Source organism: Hordeum vulgare, unplaced genomic scaffold, assembly GCF_904849725.1.
Source record: "Hordeum vulgare subsp. vulgare unplaced genomic scaffold, MorexV3_pseudomolecules_assembly, whole genome shotgun sequence".
Classification (NCBI taxonomy): Eukaryota; Viridiplantae; Streptophyta; class Magnoliopsida; order Poales; family Poaceae; genus Hordeum; species Hordeum vulgare.
The window spans coordinates 33,975-46,341 of NW_025422743.1; the positions used below are offsets into that span (position 1 = coordinate 33,975).

Genomic DNA, 12,367 nt, shown 5'->3' on the forward strand with positions numbered 1-12,367 from the left:
GAAAACCCACGAGAAGCAACTGGGCGAATTGTATGTGCCAATTGCCATTTAGCTAGCAAGCCCGTCGATATTGAAGTTCCCCAAGCTGTGCTTCCCGATACTGTATTTGAAGCAGTTCTTCGAATTCCTTATGATATGCAATTGAAACAAGTTCTTGCTAATGGAAAAAAGGGAGGGTTGAATGTAGGTGCTGTTCTTATTTTGCCCGAGGGATTTGAATTAGCGCCGCCCGACCGTATTTCCCCTGAGTTAAAAGAAAAGATAGGAAATCTTGCTTTTCAGAGTTATCGTCCCGATAAAAAAAATATTCTTGTGATAGGCCCTGTTCCCGGTAAGAAATATAGTGAAATTGTCTTTCCCATTCTTTCCCCTGATCCTGCTACGAAGAAAGATGCTCATTTCTTAAAATATCCTATATATGTAGGGGGAAACCGAGGAAGAGGACAGATCTATCCTGATGGTAGCAAGAGTAACAATACAGTCTATAATGCTACGTCAACAGGTATAGTAAGAAAAATACTACGTAAAGAAAAAGGGGGGTATGAAATATCCATAGTTGATGCATCAGATGGACGCCAAGTGATTGATATTATACCTCCCGGACCAGAACTTCTTGTTTCAGAGGGGGAATCCATCAAGATTGATCAACCATTAACAAGCAATCCTAATGTGGGAGGTTTTGGTCAGGGGGACGCAGAAATCGTGCTTCAGGATCCATTACGTGTCCAAGGCCTTTTGTTCTTCTTCGCATCCGTTATTTTGGCACAAGTTTTTTTGGTTCTCAAAAAGAAACAGTTTGAAAAGGTTCAATTGTACGAAATGAATTTCTAGGTCCCGGAATTTCTTACCATCAAGTTGGTAAAAAGCCTCGATTTATTGGCAATTGCTAGAATTATCTATGATCTTTTTTGGAAATCCTTTTTTTGTTTAGACTTTTTTTTGTTTACGAGATGTCTGGAATTCCTTATTTATATCTCATGCAAAAGAAGAGAATCCAAGGCAAAGGCGAGAACAATAAAATTTAAATTTCTTTCGAGGGATTGCAGGTCTTCTTAATCGTCTATTCGGCACAAGAAAAAGGCTTTTTCTTGTGCCGATTCTTCTTGTATCAAAATAAGAATCCTTTTTCTTCCTAATTCGTCAAAGATTACTTTACTATTTCTTCTTTATTCGGGTCTGTCTCTTGGGCCTCTTTTTCTTTTGCTTAGGTTTAGCCGAGGTAGTGGACAAACAGAGGGGAAGAAAATATGGCGGGGGACAAATTTCTTGTGATTGTAAGCAAATAGAATTGCTTGGCTTGTTTAATTAAGTTTAACTTCAAACTTACAGAAATTTTGCAAAAAAAAGTAAACTCTTCCATTGAAGGTTTTTTTTTTATTTTTAGGCTAGTTGAATAGTTTTGATTAAGGTTTTATTAGTTTATTACTCGAAACTAAATCAAGGATTTTCAGGATACTTCCTTTGTGGAATAAGATATTGGATCCTCGAGTGATCTCTTTTTCTTGTTGCTTCATAAGAGTGAATCGAATAGATTCAATTCGCGTTATAAGAGTAAAAATTCCGCGGGTCCTTTCCGCTCTAATCAGATAAAGGGGGTAAGGACCCGCTAAGCTCCTACTTTTTCATGTTTACAATCTGGTCCCTCCGATTACTATAGAGATGAACCCAATCCAGAATATGAACCATAAAAGAAAACACCTACTAAACCAATCACAGGAATACCAGCTACAGTACCTATCAGCCAAAGAGGAATTCTTCCAGTAGTATCGGCCATTTCCCCTACTTTCCTCCACATTTTATCAATTGGTCATGCTAGAGACAAAAACAGTCATGGGTAGTTATAAGGATGGTATCTTTCCAAATGGGATAAGAGAATTCTTATTAGTCTCTTTCTTTCTCTCAATTGAAGAAGTAATTGGAAAATAAAACAGCAAGTACAAAAATGAGTAATAAACCCCAGTATAGACTGGTACGATTCAATTCAACATTTTGTTCATTCGGGTTTGATTGTGTCATAGTTCTATAGTTGGAATTTGGTTTATCGTTGGATGAACTGCATTGCTGATATTGATCCCAAGAAAAAAACAGTAGGTACAGCTAGTCCGTGAATAGCCAGCCATCGCACTGTAAAAATAGGATAGGTTCGATCTATGGTCATTGAGGGCCTCCTAAAAGGATCTACTAAATTCATCGAGTTGTTCTAAAGAATCAAAACGGTCGGTTATTAACGGAATTCCTTGTCGGCTTTCCGTGAAATATTCGTTTGGCCTAGGACTTCCAAACACGTCATAAGCTAAACCCGTACTGACAAATAACCAACCCGCAATGAATAGGGAAGGTATAGTAATGCTATGAATAACCCAGTATCGAATACTGGTAATAATATCAGCAAAAGAACGTTCTCCCGTGCTTCCAGACATGCTGAACTCCCAAAATTTTTGTACATTCAAAAAAGGAATTGATTCCGTAAAAGATGGGATCAACCAGTAAATAGAAAATTACTGATATTTCATCCTTGTGAGATTGTCAATTTTGTACCAAAGGTGTATTTTGAGTATACCGAATTAGTATAGCTATCCTTCCTATGGCACAGCAATCTGGTTTTGCCTGGTTCCGAAACATAATTACTTTTTTTTGTCTATAGGTAAGCTATATGTTATTCAAGGCGTCAATAGAAAACCCCTTTTTTGTAGGTTCTATTTATTTTCCTTGGCTTCGGAATAATAGAGTAATTCGGAATAGCAGCCAAAATCTTGGGAAAATCTAAGTTAATGATCAATAGGTTTGGATAAATAATTTAGGAAGGATATTCTCATACTGACACAATACAAGGACAAGTATATATATGTGAAATTTATCCTTTCATAATTCGTAATTAATCCTTGTCTTGTTTGTTGGATTAGGTCTAACTTTCTTGACCAAACTGCGAGCGTGGAACTTTACGAGATGAAATAGGGAAAGACAGAAGATAGAATAGAACTTAAAAGGATAATTGAAGTGACTCGTCTTCGAATCTACTTTGGTTGGAGTTCGAAAAAGGAATAAAAATAAAGTAAATTCAAGGAAGAGCTTTCTTTTTTTTTTAACAGACCCTCGGGAGGTCGTGGAATGCTTTTCTTCTCCTCTTATTCCATATAGAATACAATCAGTTAAAATTAAAATAAGAAGGAATAGGGGAATATTCGATCGTTCAGTCCAAAAAGAGGGTCCTATTGAAAAAGAAATTATCCAAAATAGAAAGAAGTTTTTTTTTCAAATTCAATTGTTTATTTATCTCTTATTCCGAAATTTCCCTGAAAATCCAATTTCATTTTTTCATTCAATGGGGTTATATGATCTAGTTCTTAATATTATTACTTTACTCAATTGAAAAATTCCATAACAAATCTCTTGATTCGAAATTAGGGACTCATGTATCATCTGATGAATCCACTTTCTTTTACACTTCTGTATCTCACTCTATCTTGTTTTTTAGTATTATCTAAAATAACTGATGAATTATGAATTTTCCATAACTTAGGTAAATGCTTTACCAACATATGTAGTGTAGTAAAAAAAAATAAATGGAATTTAACTCTTTCATGCTTACTTTAACTAGTTATTTCGGTTTTCTACTGGCTGCTTTAACTATAACCCCAGCTCTATTTATTGGCTTGAACAAGATACGTCTTATTTGAATTGACTGAATAATAATAATTCAGAAAAGCAAAATCTTTCTTTGGGATTCCTGATATTCTACGACTCTTTTCCAGACTAATTAGGAATTCTTTTCTTGGTCATTGAGATTCGTGGATAATTTAGAGTACTATTTAGGGATAGATCGTACCTCTTTTTTTATCCCCCCGAACAAATCGAAATGATTGAAGTTTTTCTATTTGGAATCGTCTTAGGCCTAATTCCTATTACTTTAGCGGGATTATTCGTGACTGCGTATTTGCAATACAGGCGTGGGGATCAGTTGGATCTTTGATTGAGTCATTTTTTTTTTTTTATTGACCTCCTCTCTGGTCTGGAGGAGGTCAAATTGGAGTTACAATTCAATTTTGTTAAATTATTTTACTCTGCTTCGACATAAGATAGATGGAATCACGCTCTGTAGGATTTGAACCTACGACATCGGGTTTTGGAGACCCGCGTTCTACCGAACTGAACTAAGAGCGCTTTCATTCATTCAAAAAGAAAATCTTTTTCTATTCCTAATGTATCTCACGTACGTATAGTCTCCACAAATTCCAGTTATACCCACTTTACTTTAATTGATCTCGTTGCTACTGCCTATAAAGAAGAAAGAAGTAATAGGTAGGGATGACAGGATTTGAACCTGTGACATTTTGTACCCAAAACAAACGCGCTACCAAGCTGCGCTACATCCCTTTTCCAAATTAAATTGTTGTGCAATGCCATTGTACACAATTCCTGTCTTCTTTTCCACATCATAATTTTCTTATTCTTTCTCTATCTATATATAGAACCCTCGTGTCATTTCTTCTTTTTGGTCTCATATAATTAAGGAATTATATACAGCTAAAATCCAATAGAATTTCGCCTATAAAAGAAAGATTACTTTTCCTTGATAATATATAGGAAGAAGGGGTCATCTTTTTATTTTTTAGGGATAGGACAATTTCGGAAAATTTCGTCGATTATGGTTCAGTTTATATATAGCATAAGTTTATGATCATATATGTATTCCAACAAGGAAGGAGGATTTTCAATGCGGGATATAAAAACATATCTCTCTGTAGCACCCGTGCTAAGTACTCTATGGTTTGGTGCTTTAGCAGGTTTATTGATAGAAATTAATCGTTTATTCCCGGATGCTTTGTCATTCCCTTTTTTTTAATTCTAGTTATTGCTATGGGAGGGATAGATTTCTTCGTGATATGACAAAATTTTATCTTATCCTTTTCAATCTTTTTTTAGTATCGGAAGGAAAAAGAAAGAAAAGATGGATTGGGTTGAACCTCAGAGTCATTAAAAATTTGGTAAACCCTATTTTTAAAAATAGAAATTCAATTTAAAGGGGTACCCAAGCTAAATCAGGCCTCAGAAATCAGAGCATAGAAAAAGGCGGGGCTGACTAATTAAATGAAAGGATTTCGAACCAAAATCTTTGCTAATTCGACAAGGATTGTATTCTTTAATTATTTCTCTATTTTTTATTACTTAATTTAAGAATAAAAAAAAATTATTCTAATGAATTTTATTCTTCTTCTTCGGATTCAAAATAGAAGAATAAAAGAATAAGTAGAAGAATTAAATTAAGTCAATCCAAAAGGAAAAGGAGGTTCATGGCCAAGGGAAAAGATGTTAGAATCAGAGTTATTTTGGAATGCATCAGTTGTGTTCGAAAAGGTGCCAATGAGGAATCGACGGGGATTTCTAGATATAGTACTCAAAAGAATCGCCACAATACACCCGGACAATTAGAATTCAAAAAATTTTGTCGTTATTGTCGCAAGCATACGACTCATCACGAAATAAAGAAATAGGAACATCGTGTATTCGATCTTTCCAAACAACAGAAAGAGTAAGAACTTCATATTTTATATATAAATAAAACATAGTATAGAATACAAAATACAAATCAACTCATCTGATTTCCGGTCGATATTATTTCATATGTATAGAGGGTATTCATATACTATAAATATGAATCAAATAAGATATGGATCAAAGAAAAACTACTTCTTCTGGATCCTAAATTAATAAAATAAAGAAGTGCATTTTCCAATTTTAAATTAAATAAGGAATAAATCATGTATACATCTAAACAACCTTTTCTTAAATCTAAGCAACCCTTTAGTAAATCCAAGCAAACTTTTAATAAATCCAAGCAACCCTTTCGTAAATCCAAGCAAACTTTTCGTAAATTCAAACAACCTTTTCGTAAATCTAAACAACCTTTTCGTAGGCGTCCCCGGATTGGCCCGGGAGATCGAATTGATTATAGAAACATGAGTTTAATTAATAGATTTATTAGTGAACAAGGAAAAATATTATCGAGACGAATAAATAGATTAACCTTGAAACAACAACGATTAATTACTCTTGCTATAAAACAGGCTCGTATTTTATCTTTTTTACCGTTTCGTAACTATGAGAACGAAAAACAATTTCAAGCCCAGTCAATTTCAATAATTACAGGTTCTAGACCCAGAAAAAATAGACATATTCCTCAATTAACGCAAAAGTACAATTCCAATCGAAACTTAAGAAACTACAACCAAAATTTAAGAAACAACAACCGGAACTTAAGTTCCGATTGTTGATGTTTTATTCGAATTCGCAAGGGCCAGACCTATATATATTATAAAGAAAGTAATCCAGCTCGTCGATTCCTACCACTTAATCTTAATTTATTGTATCTTCCCGGAGTTCCCTCTCCGGGAATTCATCTTTTATTATTCCAGTATATTACTTTATTTATACCTTTAATTGATGATCTTTATTTTATTGGAAATCGTGTAAAGATTATTTGGATTTGATACAGCTACTTGTGCAAGCATTTTACGATTAAGAATCAATTTCTTCTTGTACAGGTTGTGTATTAATTTACTATAACTATCGAATACTTTATATACCCGCGTTGCTGCGTTTATCCGAGTGATCCACAAACGACGAAAATCCCTCTTTTGCCTACCTCTATCTCGATGAGAGGAAACAAAAGCTCTTTTTACTTGTTGGGTAATCATTCGATTAAGTCTTAAATGAGCCCCTCTAAAGTTTGAGGCAAATGAACGCATTTTTGTTCGTCGTCTCCGGGCTATATATCCTCGCGGAACTCTGGTCATTGAATCAAATTAACCTTAATGAATAACTAATGATTTCTCTTCTTTTAGCCACCCTTTTTCTCATTAATAACAAAACTAATTATTCCGATATATAAAATATTAATTCCAATGGCTTTTGCTATAGTAACCTTCCCAACCACGATTTTTTATTCCACTCCGTTCAGTTATTTCTATACGAAATAACAAATTCATTCTAAATAATACTAAAAAAAATAGTGGGTTCCATCGTTTCTATGGTTCCCTTTTAAACGGTGAGGCCCTCTCTATACACCGGAGCCCTTTCTTTCATCAAAAAGTATTACGAACTTGTATAGTTCACATTCTTTGGCTCTACCTATCCATTATAGAGTAAATAGCTCTTTTCACAATAAGAGTTATCCATACAGTGACGGTATTTAATTATGAAAGTTGGCTAAGTAGCTGACCCTGTTAGTCCGTTCTTTATAAGATAAAAGAGCATAAGCCTTTTTCTTTTTATTACTATTTCCTCCGCTTAATGGATAACCATTTGCTACCAATGGGAGAATTGCTTCTTATTTCCAAATTTAGATAATTCGATTTGCACCAAAGGAAACCAGAAATTCCATATACCATAGAAATCTAGGATAGAGAAGCTATATCCTATTCATTGGTACTAATCAGGGATACTTCAAATTTTTTTTATATTTGTTTGAAGTCATGATCTGAACGAGTCGCACATACACCCTAGCACATGTTCCTCGACGCTGAGGGCATCCTTTAAGCGCAGCCGTTTTTCTAGCATTTCGTATTGGCTGTCTTGCGTTTCTAATAAGTTGTTTAACCGTTGGCATGTTGTATGTATATAGAAAAAAATGGATTGGTTTAGATCCATCTTAACCTGATGATTGCTCATCATGAAGTCTTTCTATTTTCTATTAAATCGAGGAAAACACGAATTTAGCTGTGAAATAACTTTACAAGAAATCCGGACACTACCAATCCTTAAACATTTCCGGAAACCACACTGGATCAGTATCGCAGTGCTTGTCAATCATTTCATCCCCTACAATATCGACAAGTCCATAAGCTTTGGCTTCGTCTGCTGACATAAAAACATCCCTTTCCATGTCTTCGGATACAACCCAAAAAGGCTTGCCTGTTCTTAGTGCATAAACCCTTGTGATCATTTCGCGAACTTTGTGTAACTCTTCTACTTCTAGTAAAAATTCTGGTGTCCTTGCCCGATAATAAGCACTAGCAGGTTGGTGAAGCATAATCCTCGCGTGAGGGAATGCTATACGCTTGGCGGGTTCTCCTCCAAGCAGAATGAAGGACGCCATGGACGCGGCTATTCCGAGGCATATTGTATATATATCTGGTGTCACCGTTTGCATCGTATCAAAAATAGCCATTCCTGAGATTAGCCAACCGCCTGGGGAGTTTATAAACAAAAAAATATCACTAATTCCATCTTCTATACTCAGATATACCATGAGACCTGTAATATGATTCGTGATCTCGCAACGAATCTCTTGACCTAAAAAAAGTGTCCTTTCTCGATACATAACATTGTATAAGTCAACCCAAGTCGCTTCTTCATCTCCAGGAATCCGGTAAGGTACTTTTGGAACACCAATGGGCATATTAGATTAATATTATTAAATTTAAGTAAGAAACACTTTAATATGGAAACGTAAGAATGGAACAGAAAGAAAGAATCTGCAGTTTATTGTCTTAATTTTTATTCTTATTCTATTCTATTTTATTCTTATTCTATTCTATATGAATACTATAGATTCTATTAATACATAGATGGAAAGGTTATACATATAAGAAAGGTAAGACAGATTGAATAAAGAAAAAGGAATGGGTGATTCGAATGCTAAACAAAGAGGGGTAGCGATCTATTCTTCGTTTTTTCCAAATTGGCCAAGTTACCCATTGCATATTGGCACTTATCGAGTATAGAATAGATCTGCTTCTCTTTCTTCTTATGAACAGAATTGGCTTCTTATTTTTAATGGAATGAAATAAATATTCGCGCTTTCTGACACAGAATCCCCTAGAAGGGTTAGGTACAATGGATAATCTTTTTCAATGCGATAAAATAAAGCGACATCGTGTCTATTTTTCTTTGCTAAAGGGGTATTTCCATGGGTTTGCCTTGGTATCGTGTTCATACTGTCGTATTGAATGATCCGGGTCGATTGCTTGCGGTGCATATAATGCACACAGCTCTAGTTTCTGGTTGGGCTGGCTCAATGGCTTTATACGAATTAGCAGTTTTTGATCCCTCTGATCCTGTTCTGGATCCAATGTGGAGACAAGGTATGTTCGTAATTCCCTTCATGACTCGTTTAGGAATAACGGATTCGTGGGGTGGTTGGAGTATTTCAGGAGGAACTGTAACAAATCCGGGTATTTGGAGTTATGAAGGTGTGGCAGCTACGCATATTGTGTTTTCTGGCTTGTGTTTCTTGGCAGCGATCTGGCATTGGGTATATTGGGACCTAGAAATATTCTCTGATGAGCGGACGGGAAAACCCTCTTTGGATTTGCCCAAGATCTTTGGAATTCATTTATTTCTTGCAGGGGTGGCTTGCTTTGGCTTTGGGGCATTTCATGTAACGGGTTTGTATGGTCCTGGGATATGGGTATCCGATCCTTATGGACTAACTGGAAAAGTACAAGCTGTAAATCCAGCGTGGGGTGCAGAAGGTTTTGATCCTTTTGTTCCGGGGGGAATAGCTTCTCATCATATTGCTGCGGGTACATTGGGTATATTAGCGGGCTTATTCCATCTTAGTGTCCGTCCGCCTCAACGTCTATATAAAGGATTACGTATGGGCAATATTGAAACTGTACTTTCCAGTAGTATCGCTGCTGTTTTTTTTGCAGCTTTCGTAGTTGCTGGAACTATGTGGTATGGGTCAGCAACGACCCCAATCGAATTATTTGGGCCTACTCGTTATCAGTGGGATCAGGGATACTTTCAGCAAGAAATATATCGAAGAGTTAGCAATGGTTTAGCCGAAAATCTTAGTTTATCAGAAGCTTGGTCTAAAATTCCCGAAAAATTAGCCTTTTATGATTATATTGGTAATAATCCGGCAAAAGGGGGATTATTCAGAGCGGGCTCAATGGACAATGGGGATGGAATAGCTGTTGGATGGTTAGGACATCCCGTCTTTAGAGATAAAGAAGGACGTGAGCTTTTTGTACGCCGTATGCCTACTTTTTTTGAAACATTTCCGGTTGTTTTGGTAGATGAGGAGGGAATTGTTAGAGCGGACGTTCCTTTTAGAAGAGCAGAATCCAAATATAGTGTTGAACAAGTAGGCGTAACGGTGGAGTTCTATGGTGGCGAACTTAATGGAGTAAATTATTCTGATCCTGCTACTGTAAAAAAATATGCGAGGCGTTCTCAATTAGGGGAAATTTTTGAATTAGACCGGGCTACTTTGAAATCCGATGGTGTTTTTCGCAGCAGTCCAAGGGGTTGGTTCACTTTTGGTCATGCTACCTTTGCTTTGCTCTTCTTTTTCGGACACATTTGGCATGGCGCTAGAACATTGTTCCGAGATGTTTTTGCTGGTATTGATCCAGATTTGGATGCTCAAGTGGAATTTGGAACATTCCAAAAAGTGGGAGATCCAACTACAAAGAAACAGGCAGTCTGATACACATTGTTATGGTATCTTTCACCTCTCTTTTTTGATTTGACATCTCCCATCCTTTCTTTGACTCTTTTTCTTTCTTTATATGGGAAATTCTCCCAAATGACAAATGAATAGGTGTGGAAGTTATAATTGTAAATAAACCACGATCGAATCTATGGAAGCATTGGTTTATACGTTCCTTTTAGTTTCGACTTTAGGGATAATTTTTTTCGCTATCTTCTTCCGAGAACCACCTAAGGTTCCACCAACTCCAACTAAAAGAATAAAATAATTTCATTTAAGTAAGAAGTCTCCCAGATAGGGGGACTTCTTACTTAAATTAGTCTCCGTGTTCTTCGAATGGATCTCTTAATTGTTGAGAGGGTTGCCCAAACGCGGTATATAAGGCATACCCAGTAAAGCTTACAAGTAAACCAGATATGGAGATGGCGACTAAAGTTGCTGTTTCCATTTTTATAGAATTTCAAGATTACAATGGATCTACGAAAAGATCGTGTATTTACAACTACAACGGAATAGTATACAAAGTCAACACCAATGATTAAATATAATTTATGGCTACACAAACCGTTGAAGATAGTTCTAAACCTAGGCCAAAACGAACTGGTGCAGGTAGTTTACTGAAACCCTTGAATTCGGAATATGGGAAAGTCGCCCCGGGTTGGGGGACTACTCCTTTTATGGGGGTCGCAATGGCTTTATTCGCTATATTCCTATCTATCATTTTAGAAATTTATAATTCTTCCATTTTACTGGATGGAATTTTAACCAATTAGGTTTCTACTAACTAAAACTAGGAAGTCAGAGTTTTTCCATCCAAAAAAGCCTTTCTAGTTTAAGCTCTACATTTCTAGATATTATGGTAGTTCGACCGCGGAATTTTTTTGTTTCGGTATCTCTGGAATATGAGTGTGTGACTTGTTAGAATTGATCCTATTGATAATACATAGAAAGGGCCTGTTATCTCTATCAAGATGATTCTAATTCGTCAGATATTATTTATTCTAGTATCTGGAACACGAAATAGATAGAGTGGATCAAAAAAAATGGAACTATGATTCATACTCACTATTAAGACCTCGCAACCAGACTGAAAAATTCAAGTAGTTCTTAAATAAAAATAAAAAAGAAATTTTCTTCCTTACAATTTTGTTTGCCCAAAAGACAACTTTTTTTCTATCGATTTTGTCGAGTCATTACACTGATTCAATTTCAATAAATGATTATCAAGCGGTTCTTATTCGAAGAACCCTTGCCTTTTGTTTAGCTTGAGACTAAATCATCGTGGCTCTAGTATGAATCTAAGGTTTTAATTGAACTGATTCATAGGATCACAACAAGATAATTTCTATATTACGCATAAAAAAAAATCCAAAATAGGGAAGAGAAAAGTCAAGAAGCCTCTAATGACCAACATAAGGGAAAGGAAGAAAGAAAGACGCGCCAACTTGAGATTTTTTGGCATTATCATCACAAAGAAGATATTCCGGATTTTTTTTATTTGCTATCTTCAAGGCAAATCGACCCGATTCAGTGGCTGATGAAGTTTTGAACCTTTTTTCTAATATTCGTTGAAAATTTGTGTGTTTCTGCTTGAGCCGTACGAGATGAAATTTTCATATACGGCTCTTAGAGGGGGGCGTGGGTTAGTTACCTATCTCAATAAAGTATATGATTGGTTTGAGGAACGTCTTGAGATTCAGGCAATTGCGGATGATATAACTAGTAAATATGTTCCTCCCCATGTCAACATATTTTATTGTTTAGGGGGAATTACACTTACTTGTTTTCTAGTACAAGTCGCTACCGGTTTTGCTATGACTTTTTACTACCGACCAACCGTTACAGAGGCTTTTTCCTCGGTTCAATACATAATGACCGAGGCCAACTTTGGTTGGTTAATCCGATCAGTTCATCGATGGTCAGCAAGTA

The 12,367-nt window shown here is 35.8% G+C and overlaps 1 protein-coding gene and 2 non-coding genes across 3 annotated transcripts; 1 reads left to right on the plus strand and 2 right to left on the minus strand.

Moving 5' to 3' along the window:
* Nucleotides 1–4,087: 4,087 nt before the first annotated feature.
* TRNAW-CCA lies at nt 4,088–4,161 on the minus strand. The gene has a single exon. It is a non-coding gene; the product is annotated as a tRNA-Trp (tRNA).
* A 139-nt stretch (nt 4,162–4,300) lies between these two features.
* Nucleotides 4,301–4,374, minus strand: TRNAP-UGG. The gene has a single exon. It is a non-coding gene; the product is annotated as a tRNA-Pro (tRNA).
* Nucleotides 4,375–5,700: 1,326 nt separating this feature from the next.
* LOC123423594 (30S ribosomal protein S18, chloroplastic) lies at nt 5,701–11,860 on the plus strand. The gene has a single exon (XM_045107871.1). It carries the CDS (start codon nt 5,760–5,762, stop codon nt 6,270–6,272), a length of 513 nt encoding a protein of 170 aa, XP_044963806.1. The 5' UTR covers nt 5,701–5,759; the 3' UTR covers nt 6,273–11,860.
* Nucleotides 11,861–12,367: the final 507 nt, after the last annotated feature.